The following is a 24,449-nucleotide window of genomic DNA, read 5'->3' on the forward strand; positions in this document are numbered from 1 at the left end:
ATTATGGCACAGATGTGAGCAGAATGGTCATGGAATCACAGAAGGGCTGAGGCTGGAAGGACCCTCTGGAGGCCATCTGGCCCAGCCCTCTGCTCCAGCAGGGCCACCCAGAGCAGGCTGCCCAGGACCACGTCCTGGTGGCTACTGAAGTTCTCCAAGAAGGAGACTCCACAACCTCTCTGGGCAACCTGTGCCAGTGCTCTGTCACCCACACAGCATGGAAGGGCTTCCTGATGTTAAGAGGAAGCCTCCTGTCTTCCAGTTTGCGCACCACTGAAAAGAGTCTGGCTCTGTCCTCTTTGCACTCTCCCTTCAGGTATTTACAGACATCAATAAGATCCCCCCTGAGCCTCCTCTTCTCCAGGCTGAACAGTCTCAGCTCTCTCAGCCTCTTTTCATCGGAGAGATGCTCCAGTCTCTTTACCATCTTGGTAGCCCTCTGTTGGACACTTTCCAGTATGTCCTTATCTCTCTTGTACTTGTGGTTCCTCTGGGAGTGCAAAGCCCTGACGGAGTGGTGCTTGTGGTTCCTTTTGAAGGAAATAATCAGAAAGCAGTGGAAAAATCCTTAAGGGGACACCTGGACGCCAGTAGACATTTGTCTGTGTACATGCCTTGATTTTAGATGGACCAAAGTGCATCATTGTGTAGCCTGATGTTAATGGAACAATATGATCTTCTCTTTACTTAAACCATTTCTTACTAATAATGTCCCTGAATTCTGTGCAGGCTCAAATTTCCCATGGACTCCCTCTTCAATTATACAGAGATATCAGTTATATTAACTGATCCCAGGGGAGTGTATCAAATAATCAGGCATTCCCTTCTTCTTTTCCATGGGCAAATGAAATGAGAGCTCGGGGTTTCAAAACCGATCAGTAGATCAGTAGGAAAAAATCAAGTTACAAATTTCTTGTTTCCACTTTGTGTGTCTTTTTAGCTTTGAAATATAAGAACTTTTCCACTCATGTACCAGAAACAGATTCAATAAAGTCTGCCAATGTACCCAGCGGACATTCATTGTAATTTACTGCTAGGTCCTGCTACCCCGGATTTTGTTGGCAGCACAGGTTCCCATACAGTGCTAAGAAAGAATACAGGATGTAGGATGGTTTGTGAGGTAAATAAAAGTAAGCATCTCTTCTACATTTTTCTAACATGATTTATTTTTCTTACTTTAACTGGCTACTGGTTAAAAAAAAAAACTTTTTATGCTCTTGAGTCTTCTAGAGTGACTGAGTTGAGATAAAGTATATAACAATTAAATAAATTTTTTGAAGGTTAGCAGTGAAATAGATGGAAGAGGCCCAGTGTTCAAATCCAATAACCTTCATCAAGAAGGTGACCTTGGGAAGCTCTTCTGTACTCTTTTATGAAGCTTTGAGTATGGGTGTAAAGTCACGTATAGTTCCGTGGTTAGAAATTGGCTTTCATTCCTTTTAATTTAATAGCTTCTGAGGTAATGTTATCTGAAACATGTAAATCTTTATGTGGTAATTCAAATAGTAGCAGATGGACATACAAACACTTGTGCATGCCTAAGAGATCTGTGTAGTAATTCCGATGGCTAAGGTTCTAACCAGAATTAATTTTAATTTAAAACATATATTTTATTTTGTTTATGCAAAACTGGATATCCACTGCTTATAACCCATAAATGCTGAGGACTGAACTCTGATCTGTCACATCAATATTGCTAAGGAGCATCTTCTTTCCAATCCACATGTACTTACTCTGTAATAACACTGGAATAACTGAGATGAGACTCTTATTTTGAATGTGTAGTAGTTCCATCTCTTCTATGTCTCTGTGAAATAAAATAAAAGGAAACAAAATCACTGGCAATATGAACACCAAAGGTAGGCCACTGAATCAGCTTCAGGAGCCCTCTAAATAGAAAGTGTCCTAATTTTCGGAGATGCTGATCAAATGGCTCCCTTAGGCTGCTGCTGGTTTATGATGCATCTATAAAAATTCATTTTCAGAATATTTAGAGGCCTAAGCTAGGTATCCAGTTTTTAATATTTTTGGCTTGTGACGTATTTGTTGCCTATGTAGGTATCAACTAACACTACAATGAAGAATCACATTTTCAGGCAGAAAATTCTAGTTATATAGTGAATTCTGTTCTTTTATTTGTATGTTGTCTTTTAGGTTATCATTATTCAGCCTCAAGTCCAAACCCAGACAGAAAGTAAAGTGGAGACAAAGAAACTTCCTGAAGAGTCAGCTCAGGGATCCCCTGCTACCAAAAAGAAAAAGGAGGAAAATCCAGAGGTGACTTTTTAAAAAATTATTATTTTAATAAATGAGCTACAGTATGATTAAGTTTTAGGGGTCATTACTAATTTTTTTTTCTGTGTGCATACATAATTACTGATTTTGTGCTTATGGTTCACTGCAAAAGGTGTGTTCTGCCCCTGTGAGTTGTTCTGACAAATTTGGTTTGCATCTTTCAAACCTCCCAGTGTCATAAAAATGTAAGAATTGTAGGCATCGTAATAATCCAGGCACCTTGCCTGAGTATAGCTGTATTTCTTGTGAAAGGTATATAAAAGCTGAAAATATTTTCTTTTATGCTATTGAATATGTAACACCGGATTTACAGGCTGTATATGAGGTTGAATTAACATTTCTTTTGTAAGATGGGCTTTTACATTTTCATCTTATTTGTAATGAATCTTGCAATCTCTAGATTGTGTGTAACAATATAGTTCCTTGCATTTGCTGTATGCGTTATCCCACATTCCCACATGTACACAGATTCTTTCTAGTCTGAAACACATTAAAATTGTTCAAATTGGGGAAGAGAGAAGAAAGCAAGTAATAAGATTAAATCTCTTTAATGAACTATATTTACTATGGAAACTGAAAATACAAATCAGAAGACCTTGTAGAAATGGAATCTATGTTTAACAGGCGTTTTGGTTTTGACTAGATGTATTCAAATTAGCTTGTAAATACTTTTGAGGCAATTCGAGAAATTATACAAACTGCATTTACTTACAGTGCGGAAATGTTCATATAATGTGAAATCTTAACCTTATTATTCTAGTAAGTTTAGAGCAAGAAAGCATCCTTGGCATTCTAAGTTTAAGAGAACTATCACAATATAAATTTTTAATGTTATGTGGGCAATGTCACTCCTTGTGACATTTGAAGACAAAAGTTGGAACAGTGTTAGGGGATAAATATTGTGGCTTTTAACCTAGAATATCACAGGTTTATGCAAAAGCCCTGCAGAACTGTGCTTATGAAACCTCCGAGTTTAAAATCTGACCTTCATGTGAATCTTCGTTACCACTGAATGATGGGACTGCATCTGTTGTCATTAAGGAACTATTTCCAAAAGATTATTTATTGTCCAGCACCTAGGGGGCAGAAAGGCTAGTAGATCCTGCTTGAAAAGAAAATGCTAGAAAAAAAATAATCCATTTTTCTTTGACCGTAATTTATTCCCCACAAAAGAATACTGAGCAAAAATCTTCCAGAGGAATGCAGAAAGAGACCGTGCAACTCGGGACAGATTATGGTATAGCATTCTTAAATTTAATGAGCTTTCCATTGAATTGCTAACTAGTATATCCTGGTGCCTTTGGCTCCTCTGACTGTCTTTTTTTGTAACCAAGAACATTGTTCCTACCATGTATACAGGATGTCTTAGCAAACACAATTTTCTGTGTAGGATGCTGAAGCTATGCCCTTAAGTGTGACTTTTCATAGATTTGTTTCACAGCCATAAATATGTAAGTCCAGAGTTAATTTCTTTTGTTCTTTGAAAGTAAACTTTAGTTGATTATCATGTATTTATACAATTAGTGTAATTAGAACTAACAGCATAATTAGTGTAAACATGTAATGACATAAATAGAACATGTAATTACAAAAAAAAATGGTTTTGTAAAAATCTTTGTTTTGCTTTGTGAAAAGACATAACACACATTTCTAAAAGCATTCATAGCTGTTTAACAGACGATTGAATTTAAGGCAAAGAGTAACAAAGATACCATGGTATTTTTTTTAAGAAAATAAGCAGTCCAGGCACTTCTTTCCACACATTTATTTATCTTCAAAGCACAAAACTGAGGCAGGAACTTGAGTATGTCTCTACATAAATGTCAGTCATGACAGACTGGGATTTAACATATTAAATGTAAAATTCAAAATAAATAAACCAGAAGTAACCAGACCTAACAGTAGCCAGGAGTTCTGTCTGCAGTTTCTAAGCATATCTGAACAAACACAAAAGACTGAGAACCTGCTGGTTGTCTTTTGTTTCTGGCTTGGTTGTTCTTTTGGGAAGCCAGGAAGCTAGCTCTGGACACAGCAGCCCTGAAATATGTATTCCTTTTGCATAAACCTAAGATTTCTTCTTTCCCAAGTATCCTTAGACTATAGCAAATCTCGCTGTGCCTGTATTTCACAGCCGTTAGTCCTGGATGAGTGGCTATGGAGTGGCTTTCCCAGAAGGGATGGAGGGAGTCAGTCAGCCAGGATGTCCAGGTCCAGTGGTCAGAGCCTTCTCCTGGGACATGAGCTGTGTGGGTTTTGTCATCCGGAGGCTGAGGAGTGACTGGGAGAATGGTGTCCTGTTCCCTTCACTAAGCCAGGTGCTGGTGAGGATGGAGGCCATTAACTGCCGAACTAAATTGCCGCCTGTCTAGTAATGGGGCCTCTCCCACCAGAATGATTTCTGCAAAGAAGTTAAGGAATTACACGAGGGAGTGATCCCTCTGTGGAGCAAATGGCTGTTTTTGTTGTTTTTTGTTTGTTTTTTGTCATCAGTATGCTTCTAAGTTTTTTTGTTTGTTTTGTTTTGTTTTACTTAAAAGTATCTGAGTTCAGCACAGAAGAAGCAGTTAGAATTGCACAAAACTTTTTGCATTTCGGTTTGTGTATTACTAAAATTTTACATTGCTGGCAGCATTTTCCTGCACATTCTAACATTCTTTTACTTAAAATAAAAATTACTGCCAGAAATGCTGGTTATTTAGCTAACAGTGATTTTAATCCTACTTAAGAATTGACAAGAGAGACACATTGCTATTGTGGACTAAATGCTAGAGTTGAGCCTGCATTGAAAAGATGGAGAAATCAAAGAATCAATTTTGTGGATTCCTACACAGAGCAGAAACAACATTGCATTGCCATTTCTCTGTGATGCGTGACAGTAAAGCTTTGCAGTGGAACTAGTATTTTGAGTGGAATCCAATGAGCTGCAAGAGTGTGAAACAGCAAAACCCATGAAAACAAATATGCTGTTAATATAATGTGCTTGTTAAAATGAATACCGCTTCTATTGGGATTTTTAAAGAGGAACCATATTTCAAATATCTATAAAACCTAACCCTTCCTGTCTTTAATAGTGAGATAATTATCAAGTCCATTTATGAAAGCTCTTCATAAGCAAGTATGCCGTCATTACATTTAATTAGATATGTATTCAAATACATTTAGTATAAAGAGAAGAAATTTATCAAGCGTGCCAGTACTGAAATAATTTTAGTTTAGATGTCAGAAAACGTATGCTCCCTTTACAGTCTCATCTTTGGGTAATATAGGCAATCTGTGCTCCAGTGGGAACATACAATCACACATTAACCATTCCAACTTTCTGATTTTATATCTAAATGTTACTATGACTTCTGCTCAGAGCACTGAGACATCCTGCCATAAAGTTACTTCTAGTGAGGGTGAAGTGAAGCTTGTAATTCTACTCAATTGACAAATTTTCTTCTCAGATCTACACAGTGGGTCTCTGATCAAATATTCATCTTTCCCTTCATGTGTGGAGCCCCCACCATGCCTAGCTGGTGTTTTAGACATGTAAGGAGTGAGCATTAATGAAATCAAGGTCTGATGTGCAAATGTACATGTGCTTGTCATTACCACAGTTATGGAAGGCAGAAATATAGCATGAATGTTATCTAAATTGCAGTGATGAGATTCTACATGACCATTTTTTAATCTACAGGAAGAATTACGCACTAGGAGATCATGGAATGACAATATTCCTATCTTATGACTTTGTTAGTTCACCTTTTTGATGTAGATGTTTTCACAGATGTAAGAAGAATAAGGATATCCAATCCTGACCCTCTGATTTGTGAAGAACCCACCCCTTAGCTAGATCTTTTCATCTGTAAAATGAGGATGTGCTTAGTTTCACTATGTGGAAGTCAGAATTGCAAAGGAAATGGTACTTCCAATAACTTAGTAGTTGATTTTACAATGGGCTGAAATGAAAAGTTGAATCATCAGGTGTTTCACAAACAAGAAGGTCAAACTAATTTTGACTCGGAAGTGTTGAAATATGTTCTCCTGACACTTCTCTGATTGAAACAGAATGTTTTGACCATCTACCACTTAAACACTCAATTTTAGTTCAACCTAAATCTACGCATTTTATTTTGGGTGAGTATGATAATTACATCTTTCAATGGTCTTTGGGTGCTTTATCACAGCTGGATTGTGAGTTTTGCTTGCTAGATTCGTAATAGCTTGGTTTTTCTAGCCAGATTGTCTCTTCTGTGGAATTGCACCTTGTGAAAATGCCACTTGGGTAGCATGACCCAATGAGGTTGTTCAGCACAGCAGAGAGAGGAGGCCCCACGGTACCATAGATGTGACGCAAAACCAAGTAGTTTGGTTATATTTGGGCTTCAAACTACACAACAGAATTTCAGTTTTCCTTTTAAGGAAAAAAAAAAAGGAATTAAATCTTCAGCAAAACTTTCTCTTGCAGGAAATTTCATTGGAAAAAAATTCCCAATGAAAAATCTCTGACAGAAAATGTAGAGTCTGCTCTAGTAATTGCCCTATAATTAGGCAATTATAATTATATTGCATATTTCAAAGTTTTGTTAGTATGCAGATGTGGTTTGTGTGTACACAGTGTACCAAAAATTCTGAATCATTTTTTAGATCACATTCCTCACTGTAAAATGAGTTCACCACTATCAGTGGGAGATGTTTGTTAGCTTCCCCATTGAGGCAAGATAAGGGATCAGCGGACCCCTTCACAGTTCACACATGTGATATTCTTTCTGTAACTTGGGACAAACAATTTCTGAATTATTCTTTTTTTTTTTTTGGGGGGGGGGGGAGATTTCAATATGCTTAAGGTGTCTTGTTAATTATTAACAGATATATAGCATTGAAAAGTTCAGTGAAAGTGTGTCGTATCTTCTCCATATAGCTTGCTTGTATCCAGTAAAAACAGTGCCAGACAGTAATAATAATACACAATTACTTTTCTAAAGAGTGGAGTAACAAAGCAACTAGCAATATGAAATTGAATTGACTGGATTTTGGTCATGCATTATGTACAATTAATAATCATACATCATTGGCTTTATAAGTCTCTGAACTGTTAAAGTTCATATAGTCCTACAAGTAGGGCATGACTGACCAGGCAAATCTTCTGATTTGATGACTGATGACTGAAGCAAATCTTCAATTAGTTCTTCATATTGCTATGCATTCAAGTTCATATTCACTTCATATTGCTATGCATTCAAGTAATAGACATTTCTGAAAGACCTTATTGGGTTTATTCTGTCAATGCCAGATTATTTACTTCTACCAGAATTGTTGTAGTAGAAAATCTAATGTGTGTTTATTTCCTTCCATAGAAAATTGCCTTCATGGTCGCATTAGGACTGGTTACAACAGAACATTTGGAAGGTAAGATGCCATATGTTCTACAGTTCAGGTTTTGAGTGAAATCTTTTCTCTCTGCTGCTCCACAGCCAAATGGAACTGCTTTAGAGTTCGCCACATTCTTAGATACCTTATTGACTCAAGAGTCCAAGTTATTTACAGCTTGATTTCTTTTTAATAAGGTTTCTTTTGCTTCTGTTCCTTGGTTTTAAGAGAGGCTGTGAATTCTGGAGAAAATAGCATCTTAATTATAAAGTCTCCGCAATATATGCAGCAGGTTTTCTGGTGTTTTGCTTTTTTTTCCCCTCTCTCTTTCCTCTTTAAATCTGCATTTTAGAAAAACGTTTAATGTCCCAATGATTGAGAATTTGAAAGCAGTTTAGAGAAACTTTAAGCCATCGGCCTTTTTAGTCCCGTAATGGTAATGGATTGAAATGGAAATTTAAAAGCTACAGCAATTTTAGGAGAAGATTTATAATCCAAAAAGTGCAAGTGATGACTGGTTCTTGTTTTCTTTGTCTAAGGAAAATAGGACAACGTTTGAAATTATGCTGAAGTGCAAATTATGCTTACAACAGAGAGAACTTAATTTTGAATAATTCTTTGCCCTTTGATTTTATTAGAACTAATAAAGTGTTTGTGTGGATTTAATGCTTTTGTTCAAAACATCAAGTACTACTCTATTCTGTTATACAGTAAGTGCAGAGATGCACATTTTGAACCTAACTGGTATAATACTAATCTTGCAGAATCAATTCTATCAGACAAATTCACTTTTTATATTCCTACTACCTTGAAATAAACAGCTCCCACCAAGAGCTATTTACTATGGAAAGGGTATTTCTTCATGAGTGTTGGTGATTGCAACTGCCAAAAATACCCTTATAGCTTTCACATGCTAATGGTTATTTTTTAGTGCTGTGTCATATTTATGGTTATCAGCCATTGCTGTTTATCAGGAAGGAGTGGTCATTACGCAGTTCAGTTTATTTTAGTACTTCTAATGTATTCCTCAGTTTTACATTTTTTTGAATTAAACAGTATCAGGATTGAGTCATTAAAAGCTTATTCACTCAGTATCATTAATCCACAGCATTACTGCATTTCTTCATTTTATTTGCTAATTTTGTGGTGAGGGACTGTGATCCACTTCTCTATGGATTTCTCTATCAGTCCAGCAGCCTTTCCAGCTAACTTCCAGAGGAGGATCTTTCACCTTACTGGGAAAAGAGCTCTGTTCTGCAGGGCCCCTTCCACTGACGGTCTGCAGGATACAGATTGCACTAAAGATGAATTGTCATTACAGGCCTCATAGAATGACCATACAGAGTGTTACATTATACATACATTATACATACATTATACATACATTAGCTTATTGAAGCTTTGCTTCCAACATAAAGCTATCTTCAAGATTATTAATCTCTATCAAATGTATTACCATTTAGTTTCTTTTTTTTTTCTGTTTTGGTTGTATTTTTAAAATTAGTAAACTAAATAATTCTGTGATGTAGTTTGTGGTTGTGACAGTCTTTTTCTCTAGGCTATAAGAACGTTTTTTATCATTGCCATTGTGTAAAAAAAAATCTAGATTGAAAACAAAAGATTTAAAAGAAGTCTTTAGTTCATGTCTTTCTAGAAACAAACTTCTTAGCTAAAGAAAAAAAATCAAGTATTTCCATTTAGCTTATTGGAATGTTTTAATCAGTTAAACCAAATTACTTATTTTTACTTTTTTAAGCCCTGTTTGGAAAAAGGAAGAGAAAACATGCTCAATACCTTTTTGCAGAAGTGGCAAGTAACAAAGTCTACCAGTCTATGCCTCTGGTCTAGCTGGTTGTGATTATTTACAGATGCACTCCTGGATGTATTTACTGCTTTTATCAGAAGCATGGATATTTTTTGTTCACAGTTTCCATAAACGAAGTGCTGACATTGTGCCCTCCCTCCCTGATGGCTGCATAAGGTGGAGTACATCTAGTGCTATTTTAGTTCATTTCTCCATCTCTTTTTCCATATATTTTCACTGCAATTGCTTTTCCCCCCAGCCAGATTTTATTTCTGCACCACAGTGATGCCTCTTCCAAAGCTGTATTCCAGGTCTCTACCACATGTGTGAGTCAGGCTCCATCAAATATTTCTGTTGCCTTGGTGAGAGCATGTACCAAAGAAATTCTCTCTTAAACCTGGGACCCAAAAGGGCAGAGAGCTATAGATCCATCACAGGCTTCTTGTGAAGACAGTCAGCCCAGTTATGCACCCCAACATACAGAAAGCTCTGCTGTGTCAAATCCTTTGTTTCTTTTCCCAGACCAGTGGAAAGTCCCAATCTTGCATCCTTGTGACAACCTCTGAAAAGGAGTAAGTCTGTCTGGGCAGTCTGTCTGTCTCCAGCTTCTTCCCTGTGCTGCTGTGAGTGCTGAGATACTGCAGCCCCTGGATGCACTGACCCTGTAGCTTGGGTTACTGCTACTGGCTGCAGAAACCACGGCTCCTGCTCACGCTGTTGAGACCAAAGTCAAAAGTCAGCGCAGCTTCACTTGATCCATTTCTTTGCCAACATCAAGGCACATGGGTTCTTCTTTTGTGACATCTCTGGCACTTCTGGCCTGGAGCACATTCCCCTTGTAAGAACTGACATGGAGAACAACAATCTTCCTTCCCATGGCAGGCTGTTGGATCCACATGTAGCACTCATCCGGCTGCAGAGGCCAGGTTCCCTTCATAGGCTGCCAAAGGGTTTGGAAGCTCCAGGATGGCAATTTCTTCATAGCTAGAAGAGCACATCGTAGGGAATACTTCAGTGGTGGGGCAGAAGCCATTACCCATACAATGGCTTCCTGTTTGGAGGTTTCATGGCACCGAGGATGTTAATGACATGCTGGCAGTGGTCTCAGAGATGGGGTTTATTGCACATCTCAGTGCAGTCTCAGATCGCACGTTTCTTCATAGTGAGGTGCTGCACAGCTTCAGGAGTTGCATGGAAGCATATGTCTGTCTTATGTCAGGCTGTGATTCAGACCTGCCTGTACTCTTTGAATTGCCCTAGGAGAGACACCTGAGTGTGAGAGGTGACATGTTCCCATGCCAGTGGGAAAACCCAGCCAGAAGACACAAGTAGTTGCTCCTCTGTTTTTCTTGTCTATCCAGTTTCTGTCTGCTACATCCACCACTGCAAGAGTGGCGGCTTAGCCAATAGTCCTTTGTGAATGAGAAGTTTCAAATCAGTATCTGGGAACTCAGGGCTGTACAAAATCCATGCAGAGTGTTGGCCTTGTCCCTAAGGACACCGTGTTCAGGACGTGACCAGTGATACTCATATCACATACTGTGGCACACGGCCCTTTTTACTCTGTGGAGAAGTGATCAACATTTGGAATGGGTGCCTGGAAGCCAAAACTGTGTGTCAGGAATCCAATTCCCATGTATTGTAAACATCCTGACAGCTGGACTGTATCTTACTGTTGGGTTGCAAATGGGAGATAGTGCTCAATATCCTTGAGACCGTTTTCTGGCCCGGAGGACCTTCTGGGATGGGCCTCACACATTGGCAAAAGATGCCAGACCTTCTGCAGAACCAGATGGTGTCATGAGTTTCTGTTGGGTGTGCTCCTGGTCCTCTGATGGGCTGACAGGCTAGTGTTCCTGCCAGTTCCTCCCCTTCTGAGAAATTTACTCAGAGCAAAAAGAGTGGAGGTGTCACAACCATGGGAGGGGCATTTAGACTAAAAAGAGCTCTGTGGTTTATCACCGCAGAGTGTGAACGTTGCCATGAAACATTCACTTGGGGAACAAGCATCAGCCCAGCTGCACACACTTCTTGTCATGGGATGGATGCTGGGTGGCTCTCCTTGCTAAAGCATGTCTGCTCTTACTTTATTATTGGAATAAAAAGTAGACTGTAAAATACACGCTTACAATAATCTCACCATTCTGAACAGACATAAAGAGCTGGAAAAAGAAATTCCTTGTGATGGAAATGAAATCCTAGCTCAGATAAAAGCAGCATTAAATCTGCAGATTTCAGTGGGCCAGGAATTCGCTCACTTTTTCTGTGTGTGTATCCAGAAGCTTGCACACAACTAGTTTTTGCTAAATGCAGTCCCGAGTAAGTGCCGTCTTTGATGAGTGTTGCCATTTAGTTGAAGGGAGTTCTCCTGTTTTTCCCCCTTTCCCAAACAGGGCAGCAATTCAATGAGCTTATTTTTGCACTGCTCTTTCCAGTGGCACAGTTACATGTACAGCTTGCAAAAACACTTTGCAAGTTTAGGATCATGAAGTTGTGTTATTTTGGATGAATAAGTCACAGTGCCCTAGTTAGAGCTGAATCTACCCATCCCATTCTGACTGGTTTTTCTAGCCTCTGCAGAGAAAAAGTAATATAAATGAAACTTAAGAGGATCTCTATACTTTCATCTGATATGGGTTTCAAGGCTTAACTGCTTTGTATGCTTCATTTTTGTTAATAGCAGACATTGATAGCATTTTGAAAGCTCTCTGTTGATGCTTGCTGAATGTGTGTCTGAAGGGATCATCATAAAAATCTTGTAGGGCAGCAGAATTCCACCATGGAGGAAGGGAAAAATAAAACATCCCTGTGTTGTGAGTCTTACAAGGAAAAGCTTATTAATGTCAAGCCTTGAACTGCAGCAAATATCAATGCTGATGCAACCCAATTAACACTTTAGAAACTGAAACTGAACACAGAGCTCAAGGGGTTGAGGGCAAGAGCATCTTGATTAACAAGTTCGAGCTACATTTTTCCCTGATGAATGAGAAACACACAATTCATGCTTTTTTCCATGGTTACAGAAATCCAGAGCAAGCGTCAGGAAAGGAAGAGAAGAAGCACAGCGAATCCAGCCTACAGTGGACTCTTGGAAACCGAGGTACTTGATCATTCACTTGGTGGATGAGGGAAATTGGATTCACTTAGTGGATGAGGGAAAGGCTGTGGATGTGGTCTACCTTGACTTCAGTAACGCTTTTGATACCGTTTCCCACAACATTGTCCTCAAGAAACTGGCTGCTCATGGCTTGGACTGGCGTACGCTTCGTTGGGTTAAAAACTGGCTGGATAGCCGGGCCTAAAGAGTTGTGATGAATGGAGTCAAATCCAGTCGGAGGCCGGTCACTAGTGGAGTCCCCTAGGGCTCAGTACTAGGGCCAGTCCTCTTCAATATCTTTATCGATGATCTGGATGAGGGGATCGAGTGCACCCTCAGTAAGTTTGCAGACGACACCAAGTTAGGTGCGTGTGTCGATCTGCTCGAGGGTAGGAAGGCTCTGCAGGACGATCTGGATAGGCTGGACCGATGGGCTGAGGCCAACTGTATGAAGTTCAACAAGGCCAAGTGCCAGGTCCTGCACCTGGGAGGTAACAACCCCAAGCAGAGCTACAGGCTGGGAGATGAGTGGTTGGAAAGCTGCCTGGCGGAGAAGGACCTGGGAGTACTGGTTGATAGTCGGCTGAATATGAGCCAGCAGTGTGCTCAGGTGGCCAAGAAGGCCAACAGCATCCTGGCTTGTATAAGAAACAGCGTGGCCAGCAGGTCTAGGGAAGTGATTGTCCCCCTGTACTCGGCTCTGGTGAGGCCGCACCTCGAGTACTGTGTTCAGTTTTGGGCCCCTCGCTACAAGAAGGACATGGAGGTGCTTGAGCGAGTCCAGAGAAGGGCGATGAAGCTGGTGAGGGGTCTGGAGAACAAGTCTTACGAGGAGCGGCTGAGGGAGCTGGGATTGTTCAGCCTGGAGAAGAGGAGGCTCAGGGGCGACCTTATCGCTCTCTATATGTACCTTAAAGGAGGCTGTAGCGAGGAAGGGGTTGGTCTATTCTCCCACGTGCCTGGTGACAGGACGAGGGGGAATGGGCTAAAGTTGTGCCAGGGGAGGTTTAGGTTGGATATGAGGAAGAACTTCTTTACTGAAAGGGTTGTTAGGCATTGGAATGGACTGCCCAGGGAAGTGGTTGAGTCACCATCCCTGGAGGTCTTTAAGAGACATTTAGATGTTGAACTTAGTGATATGGTGTAGTGGAGGACTTGTTAGTGTTAGATCAGAGGTCGGACTAGGTGATCTTGGAGGTCTCTTCCAACCTAGACGATTCTGTGATTCTGTGATCCTGTGATCATTCACTTTTTTCTTTACCCCAGTGCTATTTCATGTCAATAAAAGGTTTAAGTACTTCTTATTACAAAAGTATATATGAATGCAGAGCCATGCATTCAGTTGTAAAGATATATTGATGTGGAAAAGAAAAAAAATTATTTAATCTCAGTAGCTAAGCAACAGGTTTTCACCCCACAACATCACTTACTTCAAACTAGCATTCATGATAGTTTTAGTAAAGGCCAAAAGGAGTAAATTAATGTGGGATCTAATTACTATTTTACCTATACACATGGTCCCGTTAGGTCAGACCTGAAGAATAGAAGTGCTGCGTTGTCTTCAGACTTGCATGGCCATTCCTCTTTTCCTATGTGCCAAATAATAAACTGAGAACTTCGCTTTTTTTTTTTTTATTAGAGACATTCATAAAAGGAACATACTGATTTAAGAATCAGTGTGCTGTGCGGAGGGTAAGAAAGCCTGCATAATAAGTAAAATAATGTATAATTAGAAATAAAATGGATCTGAATGATCTCTATCATCTGTTATGTGTATGCTGTTACATTTATGGCAATAGCAAAATTTGGTCCTACAAAATATTGCATTGCAAACCTGGTATAAAGTCAGCATGTAAATAGACTTAACTTGTTCTAAAAATGTGTTTTTATTATGTTTCTATTTATTTAGCATGTTAAAATTCCATCTTTAAAATTTTACCGCAGTTTGGGGTTACTATTTGAACTTCCTGCAGAAATTAAACTGATTTGCAGCCAGCTTTCCATTTAAGCAAGATTCCTCCATGTTCTGGGTTCTTTAAGCCTAAATAAAGTAAGTTTTCTTTACGTAGGTATCAGTGATGAAATTTTGGCATACCAAAATTTTTGCAAATGTCTGTGTTTGTTAGCAGACAGATGAGGCTAAGAAGAAAGCTATCAGTGCAGTCAAGCTGCTTTTTAACTTGGTTGTTCTTTTTTTTGGAAATAGTATGATTTTTAGGCTCCCTCTCTGGGCACTTGAATTCTTCAGGACTCAGTTTTTCTCCAGAAACCTCTTCAGAGCAAATACTTATGTTCATATATCCAGTGTTTAACACAGTAGGAACCTTAGGCTTGCTACCATTACATTTGCAGTGTCTTCTCATAGGCCTTTCTGTCCTGATGAGTTTATTAAAATAACTTACAATCAAGTTTTGTGACTGTAGTCTAATCAACGTTCATGAGAAACTCAGTTATCTTGGAGCAGGGATGGAGGGGATGACAGAGGAGGTCTGCTGCACCCCTAGTTCATACTCCTTATTATATCTATTCTCAAAAGCATATCATGAAGTGAAGGATGGCATGGAGAAAGAAATGTCTGTAAAAGAGTCCTATGGCTGATCAGCTGTGTCCTCATTAGGAGCTGTCATTAAGTACTGACCATGGGGAATGCCATTCAAGTAAAATGGAGGCAGATGTTTTTTCACTGATCAATTAGCTGCTCAGATTGATTTGCTAATCAGTGAGTTGAGGTATTTTGTGGCATTTCAGGCATTCTGGTGCAGTTTAGTTTACGGTTAGTCTACAGAATGATCTTTAATTCATGATTGTTTAAATTGAAATTGCATATAAATTAGACTTTTTATTTGTCAGTGCCCCTCAAAACTGCAGGAGCTCAGCATTCGTAGTGTTGATGTTAACTTCTTTGATTACAAAAATGTGATCAGTCTTATGTCTTCAATTGAATGTTGTGCTTTTCATTTGCAAAGCTTTTTTTTTTTTTTTCTAAAAAGGTTTCTGAGATACCATTCTATTTTCCCACTCTTGGTAGCTTCTTTGTTGTTGTCCTTCAGCATAGGAAAGGGTTAGGTTTCAAACTGGATATTTTTTGAAGACAGAAACATCAATTCAAAATTCCTTAACAAACTGCCATGCACCCGTTTATAAAAGAAGAGTTTACTCATCACAGAATAAATTATTTATTAGCAAAAAAAAATCTACTTTTCCTCCAAGCATAGACTTAACATCTAATGGAGGAAAATGGTACTGTTTCCAGTCCTGCTGTACGAGGATGGCTTAGAGGAGCTATTAAGGGTTATGTAGACTGTTAATGAAGCCCAGGTAGCTATTGACCAACAGCTTTTACCATCTTCTAAGCTGCTGATGGACTGCATTACATTTTGTTAAACATCTCAGGTTTACAGTGGACTGTGTTTGCAAGTTTGAAGGTCTTTAATAACCACAGCAGACTGAAATGACTGCAAGCTTCTAGAGGTCATATACATTAACTTCTGAAAGAGAAATACTTCACTTGGGTTCTAACGCATAGCTTACAAATGAAGTATGTTTCTACTAACTGTGGGCAAGTGTCACAGAGGATAGTGATGTTTTTCTGCAGGTGGGAAGTCCATCTCCATTTCTATATATGCAAATAAAGATGTCATCTCACAGAAACAATATGCGGTTTTTCCTTTATGGATGTTATCTGCTAGGTTTGGAGTTACTGTTGCAGTTGCCTGGAACATATACTGAAATTCAGTCAATAATGTGCAATTTGCATTTCTCCCTTGTTAATAAAATCTAATGCATGTAAAACTGCTCTGTGAAGAACTTGTTAGAAAGGTAAGTAATGCAGGTGTTTATATAGCTATCTTAGGGGTTAGCAATGAATAATCTAAGTCACTGAACTGGCTTCTGGATACTTGGTTATGTATAAAGGAAGCTCATAGGAAGTATAGCCATATGGAACAGTAAGAGACAACTAGAGCACCTTTCAATGATGCTATGGTTTCTTTTTCCTTGCAGCGGAAACGCCTTGCATCAAATTATTTGAATAATCCCTTGTTTCTTTCAACAAGAGGTAAGCATATTTTTAAGTGAATATACTACTGCTCTGATGACACATTAAATATTTATTAGCAGGATTTCATAGGAATTACTACTAGGATACCATAGGGCATTGCTCTGTGTAAGGTTCCTGTGCTTTTTAGCGTGGAGTGAAAATAGATGGTTTTCTTGCAAAAATGGGTAAAGGATAAAGCTAAAGGTCAGGGCTGTATAGAAACTGATCCAAAGACTCTGCAATCAATGGCAAATCTGATCTCTAGTATTGTAAGCACCATGAAGTTAGAGGACTGATTCAAGAAGAGAGTATTGCCAACTCCAACTGCTTAAAAGCATGTGTTGAAAAATTGGGATCTAAAAAAAAAAAATTATATTCTGGACTTTTCATTTGCCTCTTCTTGTCAACTTTAAGAAGCTGTTCTCCATCCTCAAGGGCTAGAAATATACCGTATCTTTTGCTTTAAAAACAACTGCTGAAAACCACAGTTTTTCTCAGTCCAAGAGGTGGAGACATAAAACTGGATTTGATGGCCTTGTAGATGCCTTCCAACCTTGTATTTATAAGAACTTCAGAAAATGAAAATTTCGTGGTAAAAGCATTGAGAATGAACAACTTGGAGGAGCCATTTGGTGAAGATGATGAATAGCTCATGAGAAGAGCTCGTTCATGGAAAAATGTGCAACATATAGAGAAGGCAAAGCGTTGAGAGGTGGGAGATGAAACAAGGACAACACTGAGTACAGTTTAATTCTTTAGATGAGGCCCATGTAGGACTTTAAGAGACAAAGCAAGAAACTTTAGTTGCATTTCAGAAGAGGAGAAAAAGAAAATAAAGAAGTGTGATTATATCCTTGCCCTTGTGCTGCCTTCTTAACTTGGGCTCTGTTGTTGTGCATTAGAGGTAAGGGAAGGCAGGCTTTTTTCTGATCCAAATATTATTTCCATTTTAGGAGTATTTACAGGAATAATTTCAATTAAGTCTTGAAGTTTTGACAGTTTTTCAGTGGTTGTTTGGTATGCCTGTCAAGTGTCATGTTTAGTGCTTGAGAGTCACCTTTCTGGCCTGGCCTTGAATTCCTGCACCACAGGATCACCATCTTAAATGTGACGGTGCTTCTCTACTTTCAAAACTTCATGTGCTAGATGCAGACAATTGTCCTACTTACTGTATGCCTCTAGTGCATGAGGTGTCAGAGGACAGGAGAGGTTATTATACAGTAAACAGCTATGATGACATGCCTCTTAGCAGGAGCCCATCCTCATGTGAGCTCCAGTTGAAAGAATGTTACTCCCAGCTCAGTTTTAGCCTGAAAATTAAAATTATAATTTTTATTTGTTTTTCCACTTGTTTTTCCCTGGTAAACATATATCTGGAGGGAATGGCAATGTTTGCAAGCCATGCTGCCAGCCCCTTCACAGATTTCTTTTAAGTTAGGATTTGACGTCTCTGACCTTCTTTCCTCCACGTTTCCCATTTGATTTGCAAGGAAGGAGGCAGGGGACAGAGTTCCAGCAATGTGCCTGTCACGGAGCTGCTTGGAAGCCACGGCGCTCTCTCCTTAATTGTTAATTCCTATTTGGTTCCTGTATCTTTGGTTTGTCCAGCTTCCAGAATCTGTGCTGGGGTTCTGCAGATTCTGTCAATTTTACACTGAACTTCCTGAGAGCAGACCCACCCACCTCTGGAGGTTGTAATTACTTACATGCACTGGGCACTGATGTGCACAATGTGATGTAAGCTCTGACCGAAGGCAGATGCAGTCCCAGACAGCTTGAAATAACAGAGGTGTAGCTGTCTGCCTTTAGTGCATAGCTGACTGCCCCTTCTGCTATAAAACACTCCTTAAAAAAATCCATCTTCGGTTTAATTTTAACTAGAAAGCATAGTTTGACATATTTTTAAATGTCTAGAACTTTACAACAAAACTGAGCTGAAAAGAGAAATAAACAAACTAAAAAAACCTCTATGAAGTACAGGAAACAACTGTCATTTCCAGAAATACAGAAGAGAACATTTCTTGTAAATTTTCAGCAAAATGTCAGTTAATCAGGATTCATTTATCTGAAAATGTCTTACCTGAAATGAGGTCACATCCCCTGACATACATCATTTGTAGAAAAGACTCTTCAATTATCAAGCCTCTGTTTATCTGAATAACATTTATGCCCCCTGAGTAATCGTGGTGTCATATACCCATGGATCTCTGTGTGTGTATTTGTGCATATGTAGTGACATCTGCAGATAAGTCTGTGGTTATTTATGGAACTGAATGCCAAAGGAAGCTACAATTGTTGGAAAAGGCAGACAAATCTATGGAAGAAAAATCTATCTAAGTCTGTTAAATGTAAAGATGAAGATGCAAGCTCCAGGTTAGGGAAACCCATAAACTACAGACTGCTAGCATTTGGGAAGATGCTTCTGGAGTATAAAAATTTATGCTGTGCTTGCCCAGTTCTTGCACTCTGCCTGAGCAGCAGAGTTAGATGCTCTTAGCAAAGAACCTTGGGCCTTTGGTCCAACTTAGGTGAAGCTGTTCCTGTGTTCTTATGTTCCTCTTTTTACATGTGTGTGACCATGGTGTCTCTGTGTCTGCATCTTCTATGTGTGCATCTCACAGGTTGCTCAGTATATGTGGGCTCACACTGGGACAGCTGTATTCCCAGTTGTGATCAGGGAGGGAACCGAAGGAGCTAAGGACAGAAATACGAGTGTATTTGTCACCACTCCAATCCAAAGAAAGGCCTCTCCATCAGCTGTTTGTCACTGGAACAGCATGTACCAGTCTCTTATGAGTCAGCAGCAAAAAATCACAAGCCACTGTGCAGTTTCCATAAAGCTGTTAAAATTTTCTCAGTTTTTTATTTTTGGATCAAAGTGGGATCAATGTCACAAATATTTTTATGAAAGGCTTGGCCTGTTTTCCAGAGAGCTCTGATGCTTCTTGTTCCTATCAGGCTGTGAATGCAATCACCAGAGCTCAGTTCATCAGAAGGTCAGAAAACAGCAGCATTTTGGGTGGGAGAAGCTTGATGATAAAGAGCTGATGATAACGCAGAACTCTCTCCCACAAGTAGCTGAACACTTTGGCCATGAATCAGCTGAACATTTAAACGCATTTAACAGTAAGTCAGTGGCACCACTTTTGTACTCCAAGTTAAGCACCTGCTTAAGTGCCTTGCTGGTTCAGGGCCAGACTGTTCAACACCCAGCAGGCTGAAGTCCTTAAGAAAGACTTTCAGACCACTGACACGCAGAGGAGAGCTCCGCAGTAAACTTTTTGAAAACTGAAAATAGTATCTGTGCTTCTCGTATTACCAGACCTTTGGGTGCTGGATTCCTGCAATGTAAATTTTAAAATCTCAATTTGAAAAATACTTGCTGCTGCTCATTCTCCTATTTGTAATTGCATCCTTTTCTGCCCGCGTTAATTTTGACAATGTCCCACATCACAGCTTGACTAAAATCACTCCCATAGCTGGGAACTAGCATTCATTGCAGCAATGTATTTCCCACTAATCTGTTCTCTACCCTTCTTTCACATGCTAGCAAATGAGGATCCATTCTGGAAGGTATGTGTAGCAAAATTTGTGTTTACCAGTGTCTTTTATCATCACTGTGTAGTTCAGAACTTTCTTCTGATTATTGTAGTCTCTACTACAGAATTGCAGTATTCTCTTTGCCTTTCATACTACTTTTGTGAAATATTTCTCATTTATGTAAATCTTTGCACCTCAGAGTTACAATTTCAGAGGCAGAATCTCAAGGGCTTGCGTGTACACAGTTTGAGTTTAATCCCTTTGTAGAATCCCCTAACTGAGAAAGTGCTATTCCAGATTTGTGTTTTTTTAATGAATATTTTAAGACAAATGAATTACCATTATAGGTTATATATATTAAATCTCTTTACTTTGAGTTTAAAAATTTAGAGTAGATAATTCTTAAACAGTAATATTTGGAGAGTTGGGTTTTTTGTTTGTTGGTTTGGTTTGGTTTGTTTTTTGACAGGACTGATTTCAAATTCAAGATGTAAGCCTGACCAAAATTATCGTGAAACATTATAATTAATATCCCTAAAAGTGAAAATATACGTTTGGAATTAACAGAGATACAACATTATTATTCTCCTTTCTGAAAAAATATTAGGAAAATTTAGATTTTCTTTATAATGATTCACAAACCATGAGAGTTTCAAAATCGGTCTCTATTAAAATGCACTTAATTATACAAAGAGTAATTAACATTGCCACCAGATTAGCATAGCTATTTACTACATGACATTGTAACTTTGTTGATGAGTCTTAGTTCATGTTATATATTGCTTCAGACAAAGTATTAATCAGTCTTGTTGGAGATAGTTCGTCAGAGTCTGAACAGAAAACAATTAGCAAAAGGGAGAACAGAGGGACAGAGGAGCCCTCTAGAGGAGTTCACAAAAGAAGGGTACATAGGGAAAAGCTATACTCGAGCATACTGTTTTCTTAACTGCTCTTTGAGGCATCATGCATAAAACATGGAACTGTGCTTTTTCCCCAGAAACTTTTGCTTGCTTGCTTCCTTCTGCCTTGGACTTGAAGGACAAGTGATCCACATACTGACTTTTACCCACGCTTTAAAGTAGAGCTGCCCATGTTGATACATGTGTCGGAGTGACACATTATCAAGAACAAGTGAAATAATTCTAACATCACAAACTGGCTATATTAGTTTACTCCTTCCTGTGTTTGATTAGTTGATTTTTATTTTTCTATCTATTTCAATTTAGGGAACTTGCTTCTGGCTTGTTTGTTTATTTGTATTTGTTGCTGTCATACACCGTTATATCTGTTGCCTTCTACAGCTGCCAGGGTGCTTCTGACAAGTAGATTTTGTGTTTGAATGAGCCTGGCTGCTGGAATAGTGGCTGTGAGTGCTGCCTAGGGAGAAGTGCTCAATGGGTTGACTTGACCCAAGCCATTCTTTCTCTTCTCTTGTAGAATGAGATCCACCATGATGAACACTGCACTGCTTGCAAGCGTGGCATTAACTTGCAGCCCTGTGGCACATGTCCCAGGGCATATCACCTCAACTGCTTGGACCCACCCCTCAAAACTGCCCCCAAGGGGGTTTGGGTCTGTCCAAAGTGCCAACAGAAGGTAAGCTACATGGGACATAGAATCATAGAATCATTAAGGCTGGAAGAGACCTCCAAGATCATCTGGTCCAAGCATCACGCTACCACCAATGTCACCCACTAAGCCATGTCCCTAAGCACCAGGTCCAACCTTTCCTTGAACACCCCCAGGGACAGTGACTCCACCACCTCCCTGGGCAACCTGTTCCAATGCCTGACTACTCTTTTTGAGAAGAAATGTCTCCTAACTTCCAACCTAAACCTCCCCTGGCACAACTTGAGGCCATTCCCTCTGGTCCTATCACTAGTTACCTGTGAGAAGAGGCCGACCCCCAGCTCCCCACAACTTCCTTTCAGGTAGTTGTAGAGAGCAATAAGGTCTCCCCTGAGCCTCCTCTTCTCCAGACGAAACAAACCCAGTTCCCTCAGCTGCTCCTCACAGGACTTGTGTTCCAGGCCCTTCACCAACTTTGTAGCATAGCGCACCGAGAAGAGAAAATAGGAAAAACCTTGAATCTGTGTACCACTAAATTAAACTAAACTATGGTCACAGCTTAGGGGACCACATTAGCTAATACTGAGGAGATTTTAATACAGTTTGCAACATTTATTTCTGGTATTTTTGTTATCTCTGACTTAGAATATACATTCTAAGCCTAGCTTCACCATAATCATATCTGCTGAGGTTTGTCCTGGAAAAAGATTAAAAGTGTCTCTTCATTTCCTTTGTTTCTCTTCCTTACAAGAAAGTCACCAGCATGTAGATTGCAAAACAAGTAATGTAAACGTTATGTATGAGTACACAGTGTCAGAAGCAGACACTTCACCAGTAGATCTGAAAGCTGTAAGGAGAGCACTTCATGTTCTTTAAACCATGTTTATTACATGATAGTTATTGATCATAGCTATGTCAGAAATGATAATTTGTCTAGTTGCTGTGAATAATGCTGATTGCAGGAGCAGTAAAACAATTACTAAAACAGTGCAGTGTCACTAAACTGTAGAGTGGAGGGTTAGATTTTGTGCCTTAGAGTTCTTTGTGTTTAGCGCTGAAATCACTGTTACACTCCTTTGAAAATGTCAAAGGGAAATTCTAGCACATAGTTGTAGAGAGGAGAGAAGCCCAGGATTAGGTCTGCAAAGTCATGTTTTCCTGTGGACCATCCACAATACTCCTGTATACTCCACCAGTGTGGAGGTCTGCTTGTCAGGGGCTGAAGAATATCTTCTGGTCATGGCAACAAGAAGCAGAGGCTTCGTAACCCCCTTTAGCACTGTTTGGTAGGTACAGGGATGTGAAAAGGAGTGAGCCCCAGTGGAGGGTGCTACTCAAATTATTATCTCATTACTTTTCAGCTTGTGAATTCTGAGACAGGGACCCTAGATCTGGTCCTGCAGAGCTGTGAGGCTGGAGGAAGAAAAACATTAATGTGTGCCTTTGTGAGGTCCTAACTTTCTGTTGTTTCCTGGGCTTATAGGTGTTAAAGAAAGATGACAATGTGCCATGGACTGGAACTCTGGCTATTGTTCACTCCTATGTTACTCATAAAACAGGTAGGGATTGACACAGCTTTTGAGAAGTGATTCTCTGCTCATGATAGGTGATACCATTTGAATCCTTCATGGCACTGATACAAAAATAGTGTTGTAATGCTACCAGTTACCATGGCAGTATTAAGCAAAGGGCCATAAGGGGCTGTGGCTGAGAACAGTAGGTGACTTTCTCTTCCCTTCTGTCTCTCTGCTCCTTCTCCATCTTTGCTCTTTGAGGAATCTGAGATCAATCTCAGAGGAATTTCACTCAGTGGAGGAGGCGATCATGGAAGTGGTGCCTTCCTGGGAACAGGGCTGAAAATGGGATTTTGAGGCAGAATCATGTCAGGCTAGGAGGCAGAGAGACACGGTCAGGCTAAGCAGAGCTGTACAGTTGGGTCTGTAGCATGACGCCAGACTAGTATCTCACATACTGCACTAATACCAGTCTATAATTGCTTTGGTATTATTTGGTATCACAGTCATTAGTATCAGATGGTGTATTGTTATACATTGGCCATTATTCTTGTTTTGCTCCCTGCTGCACTCTTACAATGGGCTGTTTGGCATTAGAGTGTATTTGTAAGGAGCTTTGCAGAAGTCTGGCATTGTTATGATCTGTGCTTTTCACCCAGGGTCACTGAACCTGAACCAGGTGGCTGACCAGTTCTTAAATACCCTTCACCTCTTTCTTGAAGACTTCCAGGGCCACATGTGGTCCAAGGGTTGTTTCTAGTTCATCTCAAAGGTGCATGATAGCTTTTGGGTTGTCCTGCATGCTAGTTGTTGACATAGATGCATGCAAACAGAAACTCCAGATTTATTCATCCGTACTTGCTGACAAAAGGCTTCTGAGACCTTAAGCTCACCTTTCAAAATACATGCTTCTGCTTTGTGGTGTCAAGCACACAGTTTTGGTATATGGCCTTTTCTTAACTTTTGCATCCTTAATGTTATTGTTCTGTAGTCAAAGAAGAAGAGAAACGGAAGTTATTAAAGAGAAGCAGTGAGCTGAAGAGTGAGCACAGACAGTTAGAAGAAAAAGATCGACTTCTCAACAATGCAGTAAAGGTAAGACTGCTGACTGGGGACACAGTCTCCCACAGAGATATTTATAAAGAATTTATGCTTGAAAAACTGGTATTTTTGTGGCTAGAAAATTTTTTATGCTCCAAAGCTACAGATGTTAAAGCATGCATGCACTTCTGTGTGAGG

At 39.5% G+C, this 24,449-nt stretch overlaps 1 protein-coding gene across 3 annotated transcripts in view; it reads left to right on the plus strand.

The window, feature by feature from the left end:
- PHF21B (PHD finger protein 21B) overlaps positions 1-24,449 on the plus strand; it is a 171,575-nt gene that overhangs the window by 142,574 nt on the left and 4,552 nt on the right. For all 3 annotated transcript variants that reach the window (XM_050713223.1, XM_035550983.1, XM_035550984.1), the window contains 8 exons: positions 2,155-2,277; positions 7,635-7,686; positions 12,475-12,551; positions 16,551-16,605; positions 20,138-20,160; positions 21,565-21,723; positions 23,180-23,255; positions 24,202-24,305. In XM_050713223.1, coding sequence (XP_050569180.1) covers positions 2,155-2,277; positions 7,635-7,686; positions 12,475-12,551; positions 16,551-16,605; positions 20,138-20,160; positions 21,565-21,723; positions 23,180-23,255; positions 24,202-24,305 — 669 coding nt within the window. The remainder of the gene's footprint in view (positions 1-2,154; positions 2,278-7,634; positions 7,687-12,474; positions 12,552-16,550; positions 16,606-20,137; positions 20,161-21,564; positions 21,724-23,179; positions 23,256-24,201; positions 24,306-24,449) is intronic.

The sequence above is a fragment of the Cygnus atratus genome, chromosome 1 (genome assembly GCF_013377495.2).
Source record: "Cygnus atratus isolate AKBS03 ecotype Queensland, Australia chromosome 1, CAtr_DNAZoo_HiC_assembly, whole genome shotgun sequence".
NCBI lineage: Eukaryota > Metazoa > Chordata > Aves > Anseriformes > Anatidae > Cygnus > Cygnus atratus.